The 27,144-nt window shown below is 37.5% G+C and overlaps 1 protein-coding gene across 5 annotated transcripts in view; it reads right to left on the reverse strand.

The window, feature by feature from the left end:
* Nucleotides 1-27,144, reverse strand: part of BBOX1 (gamma-butyrobetaine hydroxylase 1) — a 77,336-nt gene that overhangs the window by 41,409 nt on the left and 8,783 nt on the right. For 3 of the 5 annotated variants that reach the window (XM_037841036.1, XM_037841034.1, XM_037841032.1), the window contains 2 exons: nucleotides 19,025-19,284; nucleotides 17,706-17,820 (listed from right to left, as the gene is read on the reverse strand). In XM_037841036.1, coding sequence (XP_037696964.1) covers nucleotides 17,706-17,820; nucleotides 19,025-19,246 — 337 coding nt within the window. In that variant the 5' untranslated portion in view covers nucleotides 19,247-19,284. The remainder of the gene's footprint in view (nucleotides 1-17,705; nucleotides 17,821-19,024; nucleotides 19,285-27,144) is intronic. The other 2 variants (XM_037841035.1, XM_037841033.1) reach the window with 1 other exon arrangement.

Raw genomic sequence — 27,144 nt, forward strand, 5'->3', positions numbered from 1 at the left:
CTTCTAACCAACAGGATACAGTTAAGGTGACAGATGGAACATGATTATGTGTACATGATTCCATTACATAAGATTTTAATGCCTGTCTTGTGAGAAGACTCTTTCCCCTACTGGCTTTGAAGAAGCAAGCTGACGTGTGTGCAGCAGTATGAAGAGGACCACATGGCAAGGAATTGAGAGTAGCCTCCAGCTGACAGCCAGCAAGAAACTGAGGCCCTCAGTCTGGCAAACTGCACGGAAATGTGTGCTGCCAACAACCACGTGAGCTCGTAAGTGGAGCTTTCCCCAGCTGAGCCTTAGTTGAGGACATAGCCCCAGCTAACACCTCGAGCGCAGCTTTGTAATCTCCTTAGCACAGGACACGGTTAAGCCATGCCTTATTCCTGACCCAGAAAAATTGTGAGACAACAAATGTGTATTGTTTTAAGCCATTATGTTTATGGTAATGTTGTTACACAGCAACAGATATAGTTTTAAGTTACATCTGTTTATATCACAGAGTTAGAAGGTAAATACGTGTTGAATATGCACAATACTCAGGATACTTTTTAAAGCACTTTACAGGAGTATCTCATTTATTTCTCTTATCAGTCCCATGAGGCACGTCTAGTATTGTCATACCATTTCACTGATGGGGAAAATGAAGCACAGAGAGGTTAAATAACTTGCCCATGGTCACTGGGCAGTCTGACTTCAAATTTTCTCTCTTAATTTTACATTTTTCCATCCAAACTGATAGGTTTCTAAATTAATAAAATGGAAGGTTTGTCCCTTTAGACTATAGGAATTCAGGAATTTCCCTTCCTATTGAATGGCTTAAAGATACGTAGCCCTTTATGGGGGTAGTTAAGTCTCATATTATATCCCATTTTAGAGATGATGCAATTAAATATTAGAAGGCACAGATACATTTCTAACTTCATATTCCTAGTAAGGGAAAGGGAAGATTTATTTGGCTGACCCAACTCCTGACTCCTAATCCCCTCTTCTGAGTCACTATTCAACATGGGCTGGACGTGTAACAGATATGGCTAAATGAACTAATATTAAAGAGTATTGTGGCATTCCTGGGAAGATTTTGCTCTTGATAAAAAGACAACTCCTTCTCCATGTTCCCTCTATATTTATTGAATGAGGACATGATGGCTGGAGATGTAGGAGCCATTTTGTGGCATTTTTTGAGTCACTTGACCAATGTTAGAAGCCATGCAACTTTGGACTTCTTGTAAGGTAAAGTAGAAATCCCCCCTAAAACTATTTTTCAACCTATAGTTGTTTGTTTCTTTGTAACTTACAGCCACAACTCTTCCTGACTGATACAATAGGGCAGGAAGGAATTGAATTCAGATATTCTGATCCTTATCTAGTGCTCTTTCTATGATCTCCAGCTACTCCTTTACATGTATGAAGTTCCCCACATCTATCCCTCATGTCTGACCTATTTCTTTTTCTAAAATCAACAAGTTTGGTTTTATCTGAAAGAGCCTTTTTCCAAAGGGGAAATCTGCTCAGCTTTATTTTGAATATTGGATTTTGTCATGGTGTGCTTTGACACTCCTATTTGCATGTTTCATTTAAAGTCCCCAAATTGTAATATCAGATTCCAACCAAAAAGATCTGAAAAAAGAGAAGATAAATGTCATAAATATTGCTTACTGGCTGCCTAATTAGAAAAGTCATTTGAATTTCAGTTAGAATAAAAAATTCCTGGGCGAAGCATCAGTGTGAAGAACATAAATAACAAATTACCGTCTCCTCATTCCAAGGCTTAAACCTAAGTGGATTACATCTAGAAATGTAAAAGAAATATTGAAAACAGCATTAAGCTTACTGAGCCCCAAATAGAAATCAAGATCCAACAGAATATTAGAGATGGATGGGATGTTAGAGACTCATCTGGCATTTTAGCATTGGCTTTATGATTTCTCGGCACCATTAGTTCTTATCATTAAACAAAAAGATTGTCAAACTGCAGTTGGGGATTTGCCCAGTTTTTGGGCATGTGATGATCTGGCCAAGGATGTTTTCCATTCCTATGTAGACTGTTATTAGTTATTGTCTACATGGTTATCTATGGCAAATATATAGTTTTTATCACAAGGGGTTAAGTAATTTATTAATGCATGTTCATTATAATTTTTAGACAAAAAATCTTATGTTCTCTTGAAAATAATCCACCCTCTCCCTAGAGAGGGTGTATGGTATAGACTGCACCTCTCCAAGAGAACTTTCTGTGATGATGGAAATATCATTGGGACATCTGTGCCATTTAACATGTAGCTCCTAGCCATGTATGATTATTGACAATTGACACTTGGCTAGTGTAACCGAGGAACTAAATTTTTTATTTAATTTAATTAATTTTAATGTTAATAGCCACATGTGACTGGTACTGTACTGAATAGCAGGTGCACAGAGATGTGCTCTCTGGAGGCAGAGAGGTCTGCGTTGGAATCAATGTCCTGCCTCTTACCGATTAATTTTTTTTTGGCTTTTCTCTGAGTCTCAGTCTCTTAATTTGTAAAATAGCCACAATTACATTTTCTTTGCAGGTAAATATAATTTAGTGACTATGCAATGAGATGATGTAAGGAGGCCAGCACATAATAGCTGCAATAATAATAGCTAATATTTACTGAGTGCTTTCTAGGTGTTTTTCATACATTATTTCTTTTAATCAATGCAGTAAATATATGGGGTGGATGCTTTTATTGTTCCCATTTATAGAGAAGGGAAGAGAGGCCCAGATCGGGCAGCTAATGATTTGTAGAACTAGTTAGTCAAGCCCAGGTCACTGATTCCAGGGTCTGTACTTTTAACAAGTACACATAAAATAAACTTTTCTGGATGCCTTGAAACACTGTCGTCATAGGTATTTTTATGTCCTATGTCTGAATGTCCATAGCTTATTCAGCCCCTTATAAAGAAATCTACTAGATCAAAAGGAAAACAGGGCAAGTTACAATTAGGAACACTTTGTCTGAACTTGTTCAAGCATGGGTGTTTAAAGATAAACCTTGGCTCCTAATCAGGATTTTAAATGCAGAATAAACATTCAGAGCAGGTTTCATTGCACAACACTGTAACAACATTACTAGTCACTTTCCTGAAATGAACCAAGGCTTTGAGTATTTAAAAACCAGCTAGCTTCTCTTCTTTAATTTATGCCAGTATATTCCAGTCACCCATGCCTTTTTAGTTTTACTTAAGAACATTATCACCTTCCAAGGAGTTCCAGTGACTGTGTGGCAGGGATATAGAATAAACAGAGATAGAAAAAAATGTTTTTGTAAGATGTAAATATTTTCAAAACCTGGAGTTTGTATTCTGAGTACTTTGAGGATTCGAGAAGGATGTGCTTAGGGCATACTCCCTCTACATATTTTAGCATATTTTAATAAAGTTTTGTTTCTACATGAATAATGTTTCTATTATAGAATAACACACAATACACACATGCTCAAATTCACAATATTTTTCATTCTAAAACAATAGAAAGAGATTCCTTCAACAAATGTGTTACTCTTAGCATATCCACATTAACCATTTTCACACAGAGACTCCACTATAAATTAAGACAGCATAATCTGTGCTAATCAAATAAGGTTGATTTATAGGACTTCACTATTACAGTGTTTAAGTTCTCTAGGGCTTATCATTTTTGAACCGTAGCTCTCATTTGGGGTGCCTGGTAGAAGCTTTGCTGAAATCAGAGATCAAGGGCCATATCGCATGGCAGAATCTGCATCCTAAATGTGAGACACTCACACACTCGGTTACACTGTTTCAAAGACAGCCCTAGGACTAACCGGTTTCCAAATTCATCATTATGTCCCCGATTGTAAAACCCTCTCATTTTCAGGAACAAACAAACTACATTTCACTAAATCCCTGAAAAATTATTCTGTGATATCTGCATAGAAACTTTTCAAATCTAAAGATTAATTTGGAAGCATTTCCCAGTCCCTCTCTCTACCCCCAAATGCAAAATATATCTGTTAGAGGACTCAAAAGAAAACACACTTGAGGTGCGTAAATCATTTGTCAAGAGCATGCATTAAAAACAAATTTAAGTTTCAGGCTTGGGTCTGGATATTTAAATGGTGTGGAAAATGACGGAATATTTAAGGTATGAACCACCCTTTCTAATTTAACTCATGCCCTTACTAATAAATACTTCCTTCAACATGTGCTTCACACATCATAAAATTTATGTACAGGCTACATGCTAGCTTTCAAGGGACTATTTGTGAGGTTCCCTTCCCAGGGTTAAGCATCACATTCCTAGATCTTGAGTTGTGTTTCCAAAAGGAAAAGGCACAAAGAAGCTCTTTAGTTAAAGATTCACGAGAGCAGCACACTGGGTTGCAATGTGTTATTTCACGAGTTTAGGACTTTCTGTTCATCTGCAACAAACTGTGCTGTTGGTGCTGAAATGGCTCATTCAATGTGCAGGGGATCAGACAATCTCTTAATATCTTTTTCTATAAATATCTTCTGGGTGCTCACTCAAAACTAAAAACCGACTCTTAATAGAGGAAAGGCACAAGAATGGAAATAGGGCTTTGATTTTCTTCTCCCTGCCTAGTGAACTCAACATGTCTTGCAAGATTCTGGTCACTTGTCTTCTATTTTTTTAGGTAGATATTTTCCAGAAGATGGCCCTAAGACATGGACTTGAATGCAAGCAATTTTTTTATGGAGGTACCCTGGAACCATTAATAGGAGATGGGGACGTGAGATGGGAAAGAAAGCTTCTGGAGGGCATATTAATGAATGGGTTACTGCTTTTGGTAACAGGGGCCCAGGGCTGCTGTGGCCTCTTGAATCATGTTTCAGAGTTGTCCCACCCTTGGAGAAGGAAGCTGAGGTGCCAAGGCACCCGATGTCCATCTCTCAACAGTTGAGGGCTGTTCCACATGACCCCCACTCCTGGGGCCCTCTGGCCTTCCCTGTGTGCCAGCCAAGCATGCTCCACTGGGCAGAGAAAGCCTTGCAGTTGGGAGCTCCTGGCAGGTAGGGGAAGAGTGCTGAGGGGGGCTTTGGTGGGCCCTGATAGCCCTGCAATGCCTTCTTTTAGGAAACCTTCTGGAGTGGAAGTGGGGGTGGCTGGATTCTGGGTTAGTATTTATGATAGAGCTAACAGAAATTTTTGATAAATTGAATGCATAGTGTGAGAGATAGAGAGGGCTCAAGGATGCCCCTGCTCCTGGAGAGATAGAGTTGCCATCAACTGAGATGGGGATGGCTGTGTGAGAAGTCCACTTATTTTAGACTGTCTGCTCTGATCAGAGGGCTCATCTTTCCCTAGATTTTCCCCATTTTTCTTATTCCTTCAAGTAAATTGCTTTGAAAAGCCCCCTTACGGTTGTCCAAAATGCATTTTGCTTGCTCAATTTATTCTGGGCGAGAAACCTCCCGCTTTGTCCTGTTGAGGTTGGTTTGATGTCTTTCCTTTCTGGTCCCCTAGTGCTGGTACATACCTCAGTCACATGCTTACACATCAAGTTGAAAAGATCTTTCATATATTCAACACATTTGTTGAAAACCTTGTTATGGAAAAGTGAATAAAGGCCAGGTGTGGTCCCTGCCTTTGCAAGAGAAAAAGTGGATAAGCAAGCAAGTAAGAAAATAAACACATCAAAATAAAAATTGTGGTAAGAGGTGTGGGGGAAACAGGTGGGGTTCACTGATAAACACTTGTTGGGATTGGGGTGGGGAATCTATTTAGACAGGGTGGTCAAGGAAGGCCTCAAGGAGGAGAAGCTACTTAAGGCAAACCCTAAAAGGTGAGACGAGCCTTGCAAAGAGCAGGGAGAAGAATGTTCAGGCAGGAGGGACAATCGGAAGATGGGAATTGCCCAGCTCAACTGAGGAACTCAAGGTCATTGAGGGCACAGAGGGCAAGCAGAGGGTGAGCCAGAAGAGGTGGCAAGGTGGCAAGTGCAGGATCAGGCAGGGCCACATATCTCTCTGCCACTGGACTGTAAGTTCCTCGTGAACCATGGGAAGCATCTTTATTTCCTCACCACAATTCCCCTCTCCACTCCTCTGCTCCTGAATGTGCCTCAGGGTTGGCACCTCATAAGTTTCCAGACAACTAATTAACAAATCTTTGCTCATTTCCTAGAGATGACTAGAGACTAGAAGCAACTTCTGAAAAATGGCATTGTATATAAGCACATCTTAGTATTTTATAAGATTAAGAAGTCCATAAAACCTTTTCTCTAGATGATAACACCACTAAACTCGAAGTCTCCCTTGGAGCGCAGGAAAGAGGTTTCCTAAACAAGTTTAAGCTGCTTGAAAGGAGAAAAATGCATATTCATTGTGCACTATTAGGCGCCGAGTATATATTATTTGCTCAGCCCTATGGCCATTGGAGAAAACATCAACACATAAAACAATGACGTGATACTAAATGGCAGTGTATGATAAAGAATCAAAAAAAAAAACAGGAGCTAACATTTACTGAGCACTTTTAATTCTCAGGCACTCTTCTAAGTGCTTTATATGGATTAACTCATAATCCTCACAGCAACCCCATGAGAGAGGTTTCATTGTTGTTCCCATTTCATAGATGAGGAGATAGGCACAAGGAGTTTAGATAATTTTCCCAATGTCAACATCTAATATGTGTCAGAGCTGAGAGCCCAGACAGACAATTTGATTCTGGAGATTGAGAAAAAGACTTGTGTGGTCAAGGACATCATATACCAAAGGGGGTCAAGAAGAGAGATTATTATACCAGACTGCCTTAGAGTCAGCAGGGAAAACAGATAAATCAGTCTTATACTTTGTCTCTGCTGTGACTATCCCTAATACAGCCATAAAAATGTTATAGGATGCCCTCTGGATCCTCTTCAATTACACAGCACACTCCTCCATGTGGGACAGCCCATGCTAGTTTCAGAAAGCTCCAGCTGACATAAGCTTCTTCCTCGTGCTGAGGCACAATCTATCTTTGCCATGTTTCTTTTAACCTTAATTCTGTGCTCCAGAATCACACAGAGTATGGTTATCTTGGAGATACATATAAAGAAAGCTACTGTGCTAAATTTTTCTTTTCAAGGCTAAGTAGCCTCTTTCCTGCCCCATATTTCTTCATGTTTTATGGCTCCCAAACTGTCTACCACCCTCCCTGCTTTCCTTTAATTGATGTGCTCATTTGTGAGGCCTGTGACAGTCATTCTACTACAAGTGTGGTCTGGTCCATGCCTGCATGGTAGGCCCACCACTATATTTTAATTCATGCAGCCCAAATCTAATTAGTCTCTTCTGGCAGTGTCAACTCTGTTGACTCATTAACTTTTCAGTCAACCAAAAACCTGTAAGAATCACATATCAGCCAAGCCCTCTCCTTCTAGATTCATGCTCTTATTTCAGAACCTAGTCCCACATGAACTTACTAAGCATTTACAAAGAAAAGGATGCAGGCCTGGTCTGATAAGAACATTGCATCGGTTAATAATCCAAGGTTTGAAGTTACGTATCTGGATTAGAATCTGAACATTGATATTTCCCATCTGCTTGACCTTCACAAAGTCACAAATTCTCTAAGTTCAACTTCTTTATCCAGGAAATACATGATGAAAAACATTTACCCCCCAGAGATTTTGAGAGATTGTAATGAGATGATAGCTACAAAGGACATGACGTAGTGTGTCTGGTGCCTGGTTAATCTGCACTTAAACCAGAAGCAGCTAAACATGGCTGGAGGAAAACACGCTTTGATGACTGATCTGATCTTCACTGTATGACCACTGAAATCTAGTCAACTATATCTTCCACTTCCCTAGCTGATTGTTCATATATGCGCCTTCCGCTCTGCTACAATGAAGGAGCTGTCCTCTTTCCTACCTAAGATTACACTCTCTACCTTGTGTACTACACCCCATTCCCATTTGTCTATTTGGTGACATTACTTCTGCACTGTTCCCCTCTCTCTAATGGAGAAATTTTAGTAAATAGGTTGTAATGTATATAATACATGTAAATATGTTGATGGAAATAATTTCCTTCCTGTTACCATCCTGCTATCATTTCAAAGCAAGAGTCCTCTAAGCAAAACTTTGTATTCATTATCTCCATTTCTTTTCCTCCTATGTTCTGTTTAAACCAAGGATACTTTTGCGCCTGACCACTTTTGAGAATGTCACCAATGTCAATGTCACTAATGATGTACATGTGGCCAAATCCAATGATAAGTTCTTCGATCTCACATTACATGATCTTATAGTCACCAGCATTTGACATCATGCATTCCTTCTGCCCAGAGCTCTTTGGATTCCCTTAACTACTTCTGAATACTTATCCCTCAGCTTCTGTACATTGTGTACTTGCAGAGAACCACTCCCGGGCTCTGGAGCTGGAAGTGCCTGGGAATTTACAACCCTCATTCCCCTGGCAGTGGTCCAGAAGTTTGAGAGCTTAGCTCCTTTTGCTTTGAGGTAGGGCAATTTGTTTTCAGAGTTCCTTGTGGTATCAGATTAAAGCTGGAACTTTACTTGAAATGACACTTAAAACTATCCTTTTGGGGCTTTTCCCCTTTTCTTATACTGCTTCTTCTACTCCTTTACCCCTTTCTCCTGGAAACCCACCACAATCAATCACTTGAACACAAATTCTTATCTCAGGGTCTGCTTCTAGGGAACCCAACCTAAAACACTACTAATTTGTACTTCTGTTCTTTAAGCTGCTCAGGTCAAAACCCTGGAACTCGTCTTCAACCCCACTCTTTTTCCCCCACATCTTAATTCAAACTATCTGCAGTTCTTTTGAAACTTCTGTAGAATGAAACTACCTCTCACCATCTCCGTCATTATTACTCTGGTCCTAACCACCATCACTTCTTGCCTGGTTTATTATAATAGCCTATTAACTGGTCACCCTGTTTTCACGTGTGCTTCCCTATGACCTATTTCCATCAGAAATCAGAATGCTCCTGCCTTTTGAGCTTGCTGTTTCCTCTGCCAGGAAGATTCTCTCCACCAAATGTCCAAATGGTATGTTTCTTTGCTACTTACAAGTGTTTCCTCAACTATCACCATATCACAGAGGCTCTCCCTAACCAGCCTATATAAAAATAGCAGCCCCAACACTCTCAGTCTCATTACTCTATTTTATTGTACTTCATGGAATGCATTGCTACTTGATGTATTATAGATGCAATTCTAAATATAGTGGTCTCTTTCTCTACCAAAATGTAAACTCCTCAGATGCAGGGACTTTCTCCCCAGCACATAGAACAGTTTCTGGGACACAGCAGATACTCAATAAATATTTGCTGAATAAATGTATAGTACATTGTTGATGCTCAGTAAATGATATGTGTTTTCAATATTAGTTATTTTCAATATTAGTATGTCTAGTGGGGAACATAATCAAATAAACAACGATCACTCAGTGCAATATTTACAGGGATGGAGTGACAGAGGAGACCACGTAAATTTCTATGTACACATAGAAGAGGAGGATAGGCTAGTAATTAATAGAATAAATGCCCTTTGGCCAAATCTTCATTCTCCCACTTCTTGGCACTTTGATTTCGGAGTAGTAACTTAAACTTTTACAGCTTCATTACTCTCATGTATAAAATGGGTATGATAATAATAATGCTGTTTTCATGGAGTTATTGCAAGGATTAAACAGGGCAATAAATGTGCACCTCTGGGCTCAGTGCCTGGGATATAGCAATTTCTTAAAAGTGTTAAGAAGTTAGAGATGTGTGGGAGTAGAAGAGGTAGAGTAAGAAGAAGGGCATGTGATGCTGGCAGTTTAGACAGAGTTAGTAGCAGAGGCAGTGATATGGTTGGATTCTGGATTATTTTTGTGATGGAGATATCAGAACTTTTTAAAATATATATTGGATGTGTAATATGAGAGACAAAGAGGAGCCAAGGATGCCCCTGCTCCTGCAGAGATGGAGTTGCCATCAGCCGAGATGGGGAAGGCTGTTTGTGGAGCAGGCTTATTTTAGACCATCGGCTCCAATCAGAAGACTCATCTTTCCCCTGGTTTTCCTCAATTTTTCTTACTTCTCCAAATAAATCTCTTTGTAAAGCTTCTTTTTGATTGTTCAAAATATAACACATTTCGCTTGCTCACTTTATTCTGGACAAGAAACTTGCTGTTATGCCCCATGGAAAACGGAGCTTACAGGACCTGTGCTTCCTCCCATCTGGGCACAATGTTCTCTTTAGATACTTGCTATTAATCTTCCTTGTTGAGATTATCTGCTCTATATAAGTCATGAGATTTTACCTAGTTTGGGTCTGGAATTTTTCTTTTCCAAGTATCTAGCACATATGTGTTATATATGTCTGATGATGACTACCATTTTCAGTTGTGGCTATCCTTACCTAATAGATAACACAGCCACTTTGTTCCAAGTTTAAAGGTCATCCCAGTTTCACCAAAGATTTCTACCCCCTTGTTTGGAATTATGTTCATAGTGACCATACTTCTCACTGCCTCTCTGAAATTTATTTAAATGAAACTGTCCACTAGGTAGATAAAATTTGGCCAGAACTTAAACCAATGCCTGGATGACTGAAGCCCATTTCATGGCAATATTTCATGTCTAAGTCACTCTAATATTTTTAATCAGCAATATTACATGCATATTCTTCATGTAAAGGGAGCTCAAGGATGAGATATCATAATGCCACTATTATTTCTGTCTCCTTTTCCCTTAACCCAAATGTTTTATACCGAGCCTCTGTTCTTATGTTCATGGCTTTCTAAACTGGAGGAAAAAGAGAAAGTAAAAGCAACTAACAGGAATTGAGCATCCAGTGTGCCATGCACTATGCAAAGCTGTGAGGCAATGCCTCTTTTAAATATGGAAAAAAATGAGGCTCAGGTAACTTAAGCAACTAAGACAAGTTCATAGAGCAGAGAGGTGAAGCCAGCTCTGTTGACTTCAAAGCCTAGGCTCCTTTCATAACACCATGCAGTTTCACAGGTGAACAGCTTTCTTGACATACAATACTGCTTTACTTCCTATCCTAACAACTCCTAACAAAGTTTTTCTGAAAAATTTACATACTTCCTTTGTTATATTACAGACTCAAGGCTAAGCGTTACCAGTGAAATTATGTCTATTTACTTAGTCTTACTTTCTTTCCTATCTATATTTTGTAGTCTGGCTTAGGGATAAATAAAGATAAATATATGGTAGAATCATTGGTAAAGAGCTTCATTGGGTTCATTGGACCTTGCATGATGGACAGTTGAAGCTTGGCCAGACAGAAAGAATGGAGTAAGTGATCTGGAAGGTGGGCAGAGTTTGGGCAAAAGTAGGAGTACATGTATTTATGGGGGGGAGGAGTCACTGAATTATTGAATGATGGGAAAGCTCCACTGAGGACTTTGAACTTTATCCTGTAGACAGTGAGATCCCAGAGCAAGAGGAAGGTCAGATGAAGGTGGGTCTCAGGCAGGATAGCTTACAGAATGTGCTGGTCAAGCAGAGGCTCTGTTATTTTGTTACCTCAGACATGAGATAATGAAAAGATCCAACTAAGCTGTTGGCAAGAAAGGATAATCTATACAGTGTTTCCTCTCTACATCCTGTTAAATGTCAGTCTTCTCTGTGTGACTAGGCAATATGCATGGAAACTTGAAAGCCAATGGTAGAAAAGAAGAAAGGGTTTCATTAATAGAACATATTAAAAAAATATAAAAATATATTTTTTAAACTGATACACTATTCAAGAGGGTCAAGGGGACCCTTGGGCTGCTTTCTTAGTTATTTACAACTGCTTTCAAGGGAACCTTATGAAGATGTAGTGAGTTATTATGTAAAGTATGACACTACCTTTCATCTAGCATTGCACTACTTGAGGAGGTAGGTAGAGACTCTTATCCCGATTGTTCAAATAAAGACTTGGGGGCATAAAAAGGTTAAGTAAGTCACTCAAGGTCACAGACCTAGCAAGGCCTAGGGCCAAAAGTCACATTCAGTCGTTTCCACGTCATTCTAGCTCTCAATTTCAGTGCTGTGCTGCTCTTTTAATTAAGAGCAAAGTTATAGGCTGAGAGAACTACAGAATTGGGGGAAAAGGAAAATATTAAAGTTAAAGAATTTGACGAATGGAATAGAACTTAGATGTTATCTAATTTACTCAGCTGGAAATGTGGCAAATCAACAGAAATATAAATAGCAACGTCCAAATAAAAAAAACATCAATTTTTCCTACAGGGGTAGCCAACAGCTCCTCCGTGGGCACATTTGATAGGTTGGGCCTGGGATTTAAAAGAAGAATTTCAAGTATGATGAAGATACTTGCTGCTGCAAAACTAAGGCTGTATAGTTCTGTGCTCTGCCATTCTGAAGACGCAAAGTGGAACCAGAAGTAAGAGGTAATAGGTTTTGAATCAGTTGGCCTATTTTGGCTGGTGAAGCTCCTGATGTGTAGGCAATAACAAACACAGCAGGCTAAATTTATCCCTCCATGCATAGCCTTGGTAAAAGTGATGCTAGCATATAAAGTAATCCAATTTTATTTCTTGAAATTGCCACATTTTGGAATTTTCTAAATTGGAGATTTGCAGTCCAACTGCCAATGTTATAAAATTCATTCTTGGGCTGCAGGAAAAGCAAGCCAAGTTGGTAAGAAATGAAATCTTATCATTCATTGAAGAAAGCCTGCTTTTATCCTGCTTGAAAAAAATAGAAATGTACTTTTAGTGTCACTACAGAAAAAATAGAAATGTACTTTTAGTGTCACTACAGAAAGTTACTCTTTCAGGAGTAAAAAAAAGTTAGTATATTTTCCTTAATTCTTGATGTGGCAACTATACTGAAAAAAATATGAAAAGGGAATGGATAGTAATAATCCTTCCTTGAATTAGATCTGCCTTATTTTGTCAAAATTACCCCCAATTTCAAGACTTTTAAATATTTAAGACAGTGATTTTAGAAGCCCTTAAAAACTGGATGATTCTGTTACTTTATCTCATGAAGTTAAGTGTTAAGAAAATGATTTTTTATTGTAAATTAATGTATTTTTTAATCTAATCTTTTTTAAAGTAATAGACGTAGTATACAGGTTTTCTGGCTTTTTGTTTTTGTTGATTTTTTAAATTTGTATTTCTGTAATGTATCCAGTTGTAAAAGAGACTTATCTTTCAGATTAATTCTTAGGCTTGCTAACAGAACAAGGGTAGCCCTATCCTATGTAGGGACTTTAAATCCTTCAGATACTACGCCAGAGTGTACCTACACAATGCAGAAATTGAGTAGGAATAATGAATGATTTATAATTTGGGAAAGAATAGGGCACATTGAAAAACATCAAAGCGTATTATGCATTCATCAACTCACAGGCATTTGTGACACCTATATTCATTTGAACAAAACCCCAAGACATTTCTCAGAAAGTCAATAGATCTATTTCACATATGGCAGGCAAAATGGAACAGAAAGTCACTCATAAACATATGGAATCTTTGCACTCTATTCTCCCACCTGGGCATCGGGTATGAGCCTGGGCAACCTCAGGGAAGGAGACTTCATTATGTCTGTCTCGGGAAAGGGAATTCATTTAGGTTCACGGCCTAGTGTGGTGGCTTTGTTGCTCTGATGCTGCTTTTTGACAGAGCTGAGGCAATCTAAAGCAGCCCAAATGAACAACCTTCCAGCTCTTTTTGAAATTGTCAAGCAATGTGTGAAACAAATACCCTTTTTCCATCCTGACTTGCATCTCTGAGTCCCACCTCTGGGGATTCAACAATGTGATGAGGGATGAGCTACATCTTAGAGACAGGAGTAAAATGTCATACGGGGGTTAGGCATGTTTATTGTGTACATTTCTTGCTAATTGGAAAAAAACACAACCACAGTGAATTTTGCTTTTTGACAAGGCTCTGTAAGAACAGTCTCTGCATCAAACCAACTCTGTTCTTTGTAGATAATAAAATCTCTGTCTTCAAGTAGATGCACGACCCTGCAAGAATGGGGAGCTCTCTATTTATCTTGCCATGTACAGAGCAAAGAGAGTTTAGAGGGTCCTGACAAATTTAAGGCAGTGTTTTCAGTCTCTTTTGTAGCATGTTCCTTTTGAAACAAAGGAAGTGATTATAGCTACTGACTTAGTGTTGCTATCTGACTAAGTAGAAGGTAAAGACCAGCTCTGTTATAAAAAGAGCTTGTAGAAGAAAGGAAAATGTTCTTTTCTGACCATGCAATGTACTCAATCCCTGGATTGCCAAGAAAACTAAGCAGACTATCTCAATGGAAGAAAGATTTCTTTCAAATAGTAATAACCTTTGAAATCTCAATTTGCAATAACAAATAATTTTAAAGTCAGCAATTAATATAAAAATATTTCAGTACTTATTCAAAGAGATAGGAAAAACAAGCATTTATTCTGTAACCGAGGCTTAATAGAAAGAACAAAGATTTAGTTTTATATATAAAATCAAATTGCATATTGATTATTTTTTCATTTTAGGCTGTCCTGTCAATTATACGCTCAGATTTAGTTTTACTTACAAGATCATAGTGCATATTGATTATTTGTTCCACTTTAGTCCTGTCAATTATATGCTCTGAATTTTGCACCTTAAAGTTAGTCACAAAAATGAGCATATAATTATGTAAAAATTCACATGGAGGTGAAAACACAACTACATAAAAATCTTCATGTTTCTAATATTTTTTCCTAGTCACTCTCACGCCTGTCCATCCAACACACATGACCATCACCAGGTCCTTCCCATGGGCAGATTTGATCTGTTCACTCTTGTTTACAAGAAAAACAGAAACCAAGACCAGTGGAGCACAATGGAGGAGGAAAAATGCAGCAAGAAAGAAATGAAGTGGAGGATACTTTTGCAACCTTACAGGCATTTGAAAAATTGTATTCATTAAGAAATATATATATATCCTTACATCTTATACATTCAGTAAGAAAGACACAACTCTGAAAATGTAAAATGCAGACTTTAAAAATAAGGTAATCTTCTTAAACTTATAAAGACCTTAAACTCTCTTCTTTGGCTTATCCAAAGAGAATCAGCCTGGGGCAACTCTTGAGATCTGGGAAAAGTCTCCTTCGCCTGCGGTTTAGAACTAAGTCTTTTAGTACGGTACCCACTAAGGCACTTACTTCTTCATCCCCATCTCTACCCACTACCCACCTAACAATTTTAGTGTCAGTAATCTCAAACTACATATAGTTACTTAAACTCACCCTGCTATTTTATAATTTTGTGATTTTCTACATGCCCTTTGCTCCATCTTGAAATTTTCTGCCTTTCTATCTTTACCTGACAAACAAACTGATCATTTAAAACCCATTCAAACTGATCATTCAAAACTGCCTCCCTTCTGCAGATAACTTCCTGAACTCTTCAGATTCCTTCCTTTGTGTTATCATTGACCTTCTATGCATGTCTTATGCACTTAAAATGTATTATACTTATTTATTTTCATGGCTATTGTCCCCTTCAAGACTTGATAATCCTTAAGGACAGAATTCATGTCTTTTTTTTTTTTTTTTAAATCTTGGTACTTCCTTCAAGTTCCTTGCACATAATAGATGCTCAATACATGTGCAACTGAGTAGAAATTTTTGAAAGAATAATTATTAGCCATGTTTTCCTTCCAGGAAGGAAGGAATTGTCCCACAACAAGATGTTTTTGGCTGATTGTTGTTTGCCTTTTCACTTTGAGTGCAACAGCTAGTGCCAGGGAAAGATCAAGAAGTGGTTTGCATCTTGAGGGCAGATTTTATAAGGCCTCTAGCCCTCACTCTAAGGAAAGAACAGAAGAGAAAACATTGCTACTGAGAACTAAAAGAAAAAATCCTTTCAAAAATGTAAATGAGTTTGTTGACATGTACTGCTTACATACATGTTTGGAAATATGCAATAGCAGTGAAATAAGGTGTCAAATTCTACAGGCAAAAAGCCATAGAACCAATATTCCAAGAATGGCCCATTAATCTCTTCTTTAACCCACCAACTGCACAGCTTGAGAATATATTTTTAAAATCCGATCTTGTTTTAGACCCTTAAAAATATTTTCCAGTGTTCAAATTGCAGCCAGTTCTCCTCGTGCTATTCATGATTGCAGCCTGTCCGTGTGACAGGTTTTTTCCACTACTTAATGGAGTATAGTATCATTTCCATTTTGCTACTGCCTGAGAGTACTGAGAAATGTAAGCTATAAAATGGCACTCGTCAAGAAATATTAATGGAGAGGGTGGCCATATCTTTTTACAATGCTCAAAAGCTTAAATTGTAATAATAAAAGGTTGGCTTTTATCCCTTGAAATAATCAAAAGAAGGGCTTGAAGGAAATTAAAATAAAATCCAACAGGATTCCAAAATTAGGGCAGAGTTAAGGAAAAATATTTTGAGTACCAGAAGAACTCCAAAATAAAGAAAAAATAATAATACATTCATGATATTGCTATTTGACCCAGACAACTGCTACTCATTTATGTAAGTAGAGAGACACTGGAGGAAGGCAGAAAATAAATCTTTCCCAGGATAGTCATCTGGATTCGACCTGCTAGCAAGGTTAGATAAAGGAGAAAATGGATTCCTGTAGTTCAGAGAGAAAAAGCTGGGGCTAGACCTTGTTAGCCGTCAGAATGGTCGGACTAAGGGAATGGAAGAATCTAGCTCTTGACAAGGCTCATCTATAATTGAAGAGGGAGGGGTCAATGCCATACTCTGTTGACAACCAAAGAAAACAGTGCAACACCACGGTTCTAACTGATTCATTAGTTACATCTCCATGTCCAGGAAACAGCTGCAAGGCCAGCATTTACAACCACAGAGAGTTAGAACACACATGTTTGAGAATTTCAGATTCAGAAGGGACAAAAAAGACAGGACTACGTTAAAACCTCCTATCTTGGTGTATGAGCCAGAATTCCCAGAAGAGCTGTCACCAAATTGAGAAGGCTAAAGTCAGCAGCTCAGACGGCCAGAGGTCTAATATATATGAATAACATGAGAAAGGAGAGTTCGGGGAAACTTGTCACTGTGTTTATAGAGGTCAAGGTTCTAGTAAATACGTAAGAATCATCACATTTTTCAAAGTTTACCTTTGACCCACATAATCCCATGTGGGGAATCTTCAAAATACACAGAGAGTGAATCATCAAGCTCTCCTACCCCTCACTACGCCTTGGTGGAAATGCTCACCACTTGAGTTCTATTATTTTTAAAACTTAATTTTAAAAATAACTTTCTACCTGTTTTAGGTACTTGTTTTATTTTGTTTCTCAGCTCAATAGTAAAGCTGTAAGTACCATTTCAGGGGCTCATGGATCCCATAATTCCATCTTTGGATACCAGATTTGGAATTCCTCAATTATTAATTTTGTGTTGTTCTGGCCTTAGACAAAATTGCAAAGAAAGGCAAGTCTGTTTCTGGTTCATTCTGCTCCTCTTTTGCAGAAAACACTTACAAAGTGACTGTTGGTTGCCTGGTTTAGTGCTAGATGACAAGGATACAAATTTGTTGCACTTTTTTTTTTTTTCCAACGTCTTTAAAATGCCCAGAACTACTCTACAGTATAGTTTTTTTTCATTTCTACCCAAATGATCTGTTCTGGGTAAATCTTTAAACATCCCTTATAAATTATAGTAATACTTTAACCAAATCACAAGGGTTTGAATTTCCTTCTTAGTAACTGCTTACTATGAGTTTTAAAAGACATTGAAGACTGTGGCTGATTTACCTGGCAAAAACAATTCTCTTTGGAGTCTTGCTCTAGCCTGGTGGGAAAAGCATCTTTTCTTCAGCCAATCAGCTTCAAATTTACTGCAATGATCATCCGTCCATGTGACATGCACCTGATAACACAGAAAACAAAGATAACCTACATGTTTATTATGCTTCTATCTACTTCTATTCTCTACTGATGCTCTATTTCTGAATGTTATTTAAGGTAATTAGGGAATCCAATCATCCCTTGCCTTTTTATAAAAAAATTAAATACTCATAGGCATAGAGTAAGCTTTTGTAAAACAAAGGAAATTGTAAGCCTAAGGGATATATGCTAAGTCCAAGGCTCTAATACACCAAGCAAGAAATTGAACCTAGCTAGAGAGAAGTTCTTGTCCTATAAATTTTAAAATTGTGGTTCCCAGATTTTTTTGTGATGAATTGAAATTAGATATTAAGATTCATATTGGTAGTAACACTAATAATAAGAGTAACACCATCTTTTAGTGTTTACTATATACTTGAAACTATCAAAGTACCTTATCAAAGTAATTCATTTAGTCCTTCAACAACTCTAGGGAGTTGTTCCTCACATTTTTCAGTTAAGGAATGGAAGATTAAATAACATTTCTAAGGTCACACAACTAGTGAGCAGTGAGACCTGAGAAACCTGGGAGTAAAATCCTTGAGTAGAGATGAGGACAAGAGAGCAGGGAGAGGATGACCTTCTATCTTTTGATAAGAATCCTAGTCTATTTGGAAAACAGAAATATGGGGTGGTGGCCACATCTGGTTTGCTGTTTTTAGATCTACAGTTTCAGGGATCCCAGAACAAGCCTTGTATATCTACCCATTAATTTGACCCAAAATTATTAATCAATACTAGTTTTTGAGTGCTCAGTGCATGCCATGCAGTATGCTAAACAGATTATCTTATTGAATCCTTACAACGTCTCTATGAGCAAGTTCTGTTAATACCCCCGTTTTATAGATGAATAAGGTGAGTTTTACGACCATTCTTTTTATTGTAGAAATTGTTCTGATTGTGTCTTGCAGGTTGACAGTCACTGAAAGAACAGTGAGCAACAGTGCAAATATTGAAAATTTTATTAAAATTATTATTAGTAGTAATAATTATAGCAGACGCTCCCATTTACTGACTATGCTTATACTTCCCAAGCACTATACAGTCTCATAAATATGACTGAATGAAAAGTTAATTATTTAAATATCTATTTAAATAATTAGTTAATTAAATTATTGGAAACTAGCCTCTTTATTGAATTTGGGAAAGAAGGGGTAGAAATGGAAATGACTTTTACAGATGATTACCTTTTTTCCGTCAAAAGTCAAGTCTTTAATTCCAACGTTCACATCCAGAGCTTCGATGAGAAGTTTCCGTGCTTTTGCAGAGTCCAGGTAGCAGTCAGAGCACTGGCAGTTGTCTCTCAGCCACACGGCTGGGTAGAGAGACTCTGCACCATCCTGCCAGAAAATCTGCATCAAATGAGCCCCATCCAGAACCTCCGCCTTTTGGATGGCGTAGTGCATCATCTTTTTGGTCTTTGGGGGTAAATCTCGTCAGATACCTGCTAATACAAATCAAGGTGAAAAAGAATCTTAAGCAAATTGGTTCTGAACTTGACCTCTGAGAGGGAGAACAGTTTGAGTGGATTCTGGCCTCTGCTATTGGCTCAGCTGCCAGAGTCTGTGGCTTGTCTTATCAACACTGGGACCTTTGGTCTAGAGGGAGTATTTCATATGCTGTAAACAGAAACATAGTAACTAAAATTAAATGCCATGTGCTGAGTCAGGATTCAGATGAAAAAAAGAATTTCTTATTTTCTCACAGAAAGTTTGGATATATTCAGAACCAATGACATGAACTTTTATAATTATGTTTGTATAAAAGCTTTTTTTAAGGGAGATAAATGCTTCACAAATTAAAAGAAAGCATAAAACCACACCCGTGCTCTTTTAACTGCTACAAAATTGCACATGGTTTTATAACCCTGAATTAGTAAATGTGTTCTAATGAAGGGAATATTGAAGCAATTTATTTAAGGACCACCCTAATTCACTACATTTGTGCTGTTTCTGTCCTATCATTTAATTTTTTTTTTTTTAACTTAATACAGTGCATTTTCTCTACAAAATGTAAAAGTTTGTAGGTTCTGCAAGGACTCTCTTGTTTAGTTTGTTCTCTGAGATTTTCCACTTCAAAAGTCATCAATATATTTTGCTTTAACATTTTGGTTAGTTTACTCCAAAACTTGTATGCTCTTTCTCTTGGGGGGACATGATATTTTTTATTAGAAAACCCACCAAATTTGATGACATGCAGTGTTTATAGGAAAGGAAATCAAATGAAAGAGAGGACTGTGGCTGGTGCTATGCATTGAACACTGTAGTTCTGATCTTGATTCCATTAATGACTATATATTTGACCTTGGGAAATTTCACTTTCTTCATATATTCTTTTCCAGGACTTTAAACTTAAATGGAAGAAGTAAAGCTTCTTCCATATAATAATCAACTTATCCTTAATAGAAGGTGCTATGTAACAATAGAAGCAAGACTTCGGTACCTTGAGATGAAGGGGAGGTGCACACACACACACACACACACACACACACACAATGCTTAAAAAATGCTTCCTATGTTGTCAGCATTTCAATAGACACTGAGGGATTCAATGACAAGCAAGATGCAAATGATCCTTGCCTTTCTAGTACTTATAGAAAGACTTTATACAACATCAAAATAACTGGTAAAAGTGTGAACAGTTTTTAGGTGATCAGCTTATGGAGCAGAATATAGACAAAAATAATTGCTTTCTCCATTTAGTCCCAACTGTATGAGAGTTATATAATGACTGAATGGGCTGAATGGGAGAAATACAATTCATTGGGCTTCAGGTTTATTTCTGCTTGAGAGCTCCTATCAATTTTTCTTAATTTATATATTAACAATTCATTTAACTTAAAAAATCATCAAAAATATAACTTAGTTCAGACCCAGGTATTTGGCCTATAGGATGATATATGGGGCCCCTGAGAAGTGCTAATATTGGTTTCTATGAGGAATGGGCAGGGAATTTGGATTTTCTTATAGGAAATGGGGCAGGCTGACAGGTTTTCTCACACACCTGGTTTCAAAGGATGATGACAGTTCCCATAAATCTGAGATAATATAGACAAGATCCTTTATTATATATGGCACACAAGAACAAAAAGAGGCAATTTAGTAAATTGTGATATGACAGCGATTGGCAATTTTTTTCTGTAAAATGCCGGAAGTAAATATTTTAGGCTTTGCAGGCCACATGTAGTCTCTATTTCTGCTGCTGCTGCTTCTGTCTCAAAACACTTTAAAAATGTAAAACCTATCCTTAGCTCATAGGCTATACAAAAAATAGACTGTAGGACATATTTGGCCCATTGCAGGTAGTTTGCCTACCCTTGATCTAAGTTGCCAAACTCATGCATTTACTATAGTAGAATACAACTGTGCTGAAATACAGAGAATAGTTTTCTTCTTCCTCCTCATATATAAGGTTAAACTTATGAATTCAAATGTCTCTTCTTTGTGAGAACTCATCTTTGCACTTCTTTTTACATAGGAAAAATAAACTTCTAACTTATTTAGACTTCTGTTTTCCAGCTTGTCTGGATACAGCTAGATTGGTTCACAAGAAAAAATGTTTGGGAAAGGTCATTCTAAGGACAAGTGGAAGAATAGATCAAGGAACCAACATGTGAAAGTATGCATAGAATTTGAACAATAGAAAATACTTCCTATGGCTGGAGCAAAAGAATATAAGGGGGAACAATTGTGGAGAGAAATTAAAAGGCATGTTGACACCAACTCATTGAGCATCACATAGGGCAATAAAAGGAGTTTGGGCTTCATTCTGTTATGAATGGGCACTCTGATTTTAGTTCTGGCAGGAGATTGACAGGATGAGATGCAATAATTTGATTAGGAAGAGGACAGTAACAGTGTGCATATTGGACTGGAAGCAGGTAAAAGGGCTATTTACCTAAGAAATTCCTTTAGAGCCTTTTGCAATAATCTAGTAGAGAAACAATGAGAACCCTGGGAGTGGAGGTATAGATGGAAGTGGGGAAGGAGAGATGTGAGCAATGTTGGGAAGATATGTTTTAAATGGCCCTTCAGTTTCTGTTCTCATAAGAATTGCTATTTCTTTCTTTGGATATTTAAGATCAATTTAGGAAAGAGAATGACTTTGTTTCTGTTTTTACAAAAAGACAATATTTATATGAGTTTGCTTAAAAATAGCAATTATAATAAATATTTAAGATGATCATAAAGTGCAGTATAAAAGAAAGTTTAGTACTTTATCTGAGGGAAATGTAAAGAATATCTAGAAATTTTTTAATTTTTTTTTTTTAGCTTGGAGGTTTGGAATAAGAGTGGTAACTTATGTATGAGATCTTATAAAAGAGCAAGCAGTTTGGTTGCACAGTATATTGGTTTTAATAATATTAACAGTAAGGTTTGCAATGGTGGCAGTAATAGTGGAAGTAGTAGTAGGAGTAGTAACAATTTACATTTACTCAACGTTTTCTTTATGCCAGTCACTATTCTAAGTGTTTCAAATAAAATAACTCATTGAATCTTCATTACAACCTAATGGAAAAACTGCTGTAATTGCACAAATAAGCAGCAGAAGAAAGAGGATAGGAAATTTTAGCATACAGATGATAGTAGCGTGCATCTTATATTCTTCAAGGGGGTATGACAAGAAAAAGTAAAACCTCATTTATTTTATTTTTTTTTATTTTTTTTTTTTTTTATTTATTTTTTTTTTTTAAGATGTGAGTATTTAATGAAAACAAAGATAATAGAAAAGACTTAACAGGAAGGCACATCAAGATCAGGAACTACTGTAGGACAAACAACAAAGACAACAAAGTAATTCAATTTGAAATCACAAAGGGAATTAAGGTAACCCATTTAAAGCAAAAACAAACAATCACGAGGTAGAATTCAAAAACAGAGGAAGATTGCATTACTCTCCTCACATATATACATGCACAGCTCTCCTAAAATCAGGGAGATGGTCCAGTCCATATTAAAATAGGTTTTTGTTAATTGTGGATTAATTTCTGCAGTTAGGTAAGAATTATGCCTTGAGATTTTGGGGGTTTAATTTTCATTTTGAAAATGCAGCACTCCATTAGCATGGTGTCTTTGAGAAGTAAACAGGATAGCTGAGAAGGAAATTTTTGACTCAGAAATGTGTCAATTTTGGCATTAACAATGACCCCCTAAATGTCACTTCTCAGAGGGCAGAGTTGAACTGTTTCAGTCTACACTGCTTTGTCCAGTGGGTAGTACATCTTTCTGAGAGGAAGCACTTACATTTTTTTAGTGACAAGAGTGGATATTCTCAGGTATCTATTGGTTTAAATCGCTCCCCCTTCTCTGCCTAATTTTGCCAAAGCCCTAGGAAATGTGACATTGACCTTTGTAACAAGTGATTCAATCTTAAATACTTCAGGGTTAGAGATCCTATTTAGAGTGCTTTTAAACATACACTTTGCTGTTTGTTCAGCAAATAGAGTCTTACTGCTACAGTTTATCTTGACACCTTTTTGAGAATGTGCCTGTATACAGAAATTCTGAGAATCTAAAGTGATCACTCTCAAACCCTAAGACACCTACTTGGGTGCTTATTTAAATGCAGGTTCTTAGGCACCCTACCTGCCCCTGAGATTCAGAGTCAGGTTTTTGTTTGTTTTTAACAACTTCTCCTGGGAGGGTGCGAAACACAATTTGTGTAAAACACTGCTGTAAACTTTTTTTTTTTTTTTTTTTTTTTTAAATCATCATTTTATTGAGATATATTCACATACCACGCAGTCATACAAAACAAATTGTACTTTCGATTGTTTACAGTACCATTACATAGTTGTACATTCATCACCTAAATCAATCCCTGACACCTTCATTAGCACACACACAAAAATAACAAGAATAATAATTAGAGTGAAAAAGAGCAATTGAAGTAAAAAAGAACACTGGGTACCTTTGTCTGTCTGTTTCCCTCCCCTACTTTTCTACACATCCATCCATAAACTAGACAAAGTGGTGTTTGGTCCTTATGGCTTTCCCAATCCCATTGTCACCCCTCATAAGCTACATTTTTATACAACTGTCTTCGAGATTCATGGGTTCTGGGTTGTAGTTTGATAGTTTCAGGTATCCACCACCAGCTACCCCAATTCTTTAGAACCTAAAAAGGGTTGTCTAAAGTGTGCATAAGAGTGCCCACCAGAGTGACCTCTCGGCTCCTTTTGGAATCTCTCTGCCACTGAAGCTTATTTCATTTCCTTTCACATCCCCCTTTTGGTCAAGAAGATGTTCTCCGTCCCATGGTGCCAGGTCTACATTCCTCCCTGGGAGTCATATTCCACGTTGCCAGGGAGATTCACTTCCCTGGGTGTCTGATCCCACGTAGGGGGGAGGGCAGTGATTTCACCTTTCAAGTTGGCTTAGCCAGAGAGAGAGGGCCACATCTGAGCAACAAAGAGGCATTCAGGAGGAGACTCTTAGGCACAAATACAGGGAGGCCTAGCCTCTCCTTTGCAGCAACCGTCTTCCCAAGGGTAAAACTTATGGTAGAGGGCTCAACCAATCAAACCACCAGTCCCCTATGTCTGTGGTCATGTTAGCAACCATGGAGGTGGGGTAGGCGAATACCCCTGCATTCTCCACAGGCTCCTCAAGGGGGCACTACATCTTTTTTTTTTTTTTTTTTTTTTCCCCTTTTTTTTTTTTTTTTTTTTTTTTTTTTTTTTTTTTTTTTTTTTTTTTTTTTTTAACTTTCCCTTCTTTTTTCAAATCACCTGTATGAAAAAAAAAGTTAAAAAGAAAACAAACATACAATAAAAGAGCATTTCAAAGAGACCATAGCAAGGGAGTAAGAAAAAGACAACTAACCTAAGATAACTGCTTAACTTCCAACATGTTCCTACTTTACCCCAAGAAAGTTACATAATATAGCAACATTTCAGTGAACTTGTTCCTACTACAACCATCAGAAATTAACAGACCATAGTCATTTCTGGGCATCCCCAGAACGTTAAATAGCTTATCTGTTCTTCCTGGATTATTGTTCCCCCTTCCTTAATTGCTCTCTACTGCTAGTTCCCCTACATTCTACATTATAAACCATTTGTTTTACATTTTTCAAAGTTCACATTAGTGGTAGCATATAATATTTCTCTTTTTGTGCCTGGCTTATTTCGCTCAGCATTATGTCTTCAAGGTTCATCCATGTTGTCATATGTTTCACCAGATCGTTCCTTCTTATTGCCGCGTAGTATTCCATCGTGTGTATATACCACATTTTATTTATCCACTCATCTGTTGAAGGACATTTGGGTTGTTTCCATCTCTTGGCAATTGTGAATAATGCTGCTATGAACATTGGCGTGCAGATATCTGTTCGTGTCACTGCTTTCCGATCTTCCGGGTATATACCGAGGAGTGCAATCGCTGGATCGAATGGTAGCTCTATATCTAGTTTTCTAAGGAACTGCCAGACTGACTTCCAGAGTGGCTGAACCATTATACAGTCCCACCAACAATGAATAAGAGTTCCAATTTCTCCACATCCCCTCCAGCATTTGTAGTTTCCTGTTTGTTTAATGGCAGCCATTCTAACCGGTGTTAGATGGTATCTCATTGTGGTCTTAATTTGCATCTCTCTAATAGCTAGTGAAGCTGAACATTTTTTCATGTGTTTCTTGGTCATTTGTATTTCCTCTTCAGAGAACTGTCTTTTCATATCTTTTGCCCATTTTATAATTGGGCTGTCTGTACTATTGTCATTGAGTTGTAGGATTTCTTTGTATATGCAAGATATCAGTCTTTTGTCAGATACATGGTTTCCAAAATTTTTTCCCATTGAGTTGGCTGCCTCTTTACCTTTTTGAGAAATTCCTTTGAGGTGCAGAAACTTCTAAGCTTGAGGAGTTCCCATTTATCTATTTTCTCTTTTGTTGCTTGTGCTTTGGGTGTAAAGTCTAGGAAGTGGCCTCCTAATACAAGGTCTTGAAGATGTTTTCCTACATTATCTTCTAGGAGTTTTATGGTACTTTCTTTTATATTGAGATCTTTGGTCCATTTTGAGTTAATTTTTGTGTAGGGGGTGAGGTAGGGGTCCTCTTTCATTCTTTTGGATATGGATATCCAACTCTCCCAGCCCCATTTGTTGAAAAGACCATTATGGCTCAGTTCGGTGACTTTGGGGGGCCTTATCAAAGATCAGTCGGCCATAGATCTGAGGGTCTATCTCTGAATTCTCAATTCGATTCCATTGATCTATATGTCTATCTTTGTGCCAGTACCATGCTGTCTTGGCAACTGTGGCTTTATAATAAGCTTCAAAGTCAGGGAGTGTAAGTCCTCCCACTTCGTTTTTCTTTTTTAGAGTGTCTTTAGCAATTCGAGGCATCTTCCCTTTCCAAATAAATTTGATAACTAGCTTTTCCAAGTCTGCAAAGTAGGTTGTTGGAATTTTGATTGGGATTGCATTGAATCTGTAGATGAGTTTGGGTAGAATTGACATCTTAATGACATTTAGCCTTCCTATCCATGAACATGGAATATTTTTCCATCTTTTAAGGTCCCCTTCTATTTCTTTTAGTAGAGTTATGTAGTTTTCTTTGTATAGGTCTTTTACATCTTTGGTTAAGTTGATTCCTAGGTACTTGATTTTTTTAGTTGCTATTGAAAATGGTATCTTTTTCTTGAGTGTCTCTTCAGTTTGTTCATTTCTAGCATATAGAAACATTACTGACTTATGTGCATTAATCTTGTATCCCGCTACTTTGCTAAATTTGTTTATTAGCTCTAGTAGGTGTATCGTTGATTTCTCAGGGTTTTCTAGATATAAGATCTTATCATCTGCAAACAATGACAGTTTTACTTCTTCTTTTCCAATTTGGATGCCTTTTATTTCTTTGTCTTGCCGGATTGCCCTGGCTAGCACTTCCAGCACAATGTTGAATAACAGTGGTGACAGCGGGCATCCTTGTCTTGTTCCTGATCTTAGAGGGAAGGCTTTCAGTCTCTCACCATTGAGTACTATGCTGGCTGTGGGTTTTTCATATATGCTCTTTATCATGTTGAGGAAGTTTCCTTCAATTCCTACCTTTTGAAGTGTTTTTATCAAAAAGGGATGTTGGATTTTGTCAAATGCTTTTTCAGCATCTATTGAGATGATCAATTGATTTTTCCCTTTCGAGTTTTTAATGTGTTGTAATACATTGATTGTTTTTCTGATGTTGAACCATCCTTGCATGCCTGGAATGAACCCCACTTGGTCATGGTGTATGATTTTTTTAATGTGTCTTTGGATTCGATTTGCAAGTATTTTGTTGAGGATTTTTGCATCTATATTCATTAGGGAGATTGGC

Source organism: Choloepus didactylus, chromosome 6, assembly GCF_015220235.1.
Source record: "Choloepus didactylus isolate mChoDid1 chromosome 6, mChoDid1.pri, whole genome shotgun sequence".
Classification (NCBI taxonomy): Eukaryota; Metazoa; Chordata; class Mammalia; order Pilosa; family Megalonychidae; genus Choloepus; species Choloepus didactylus.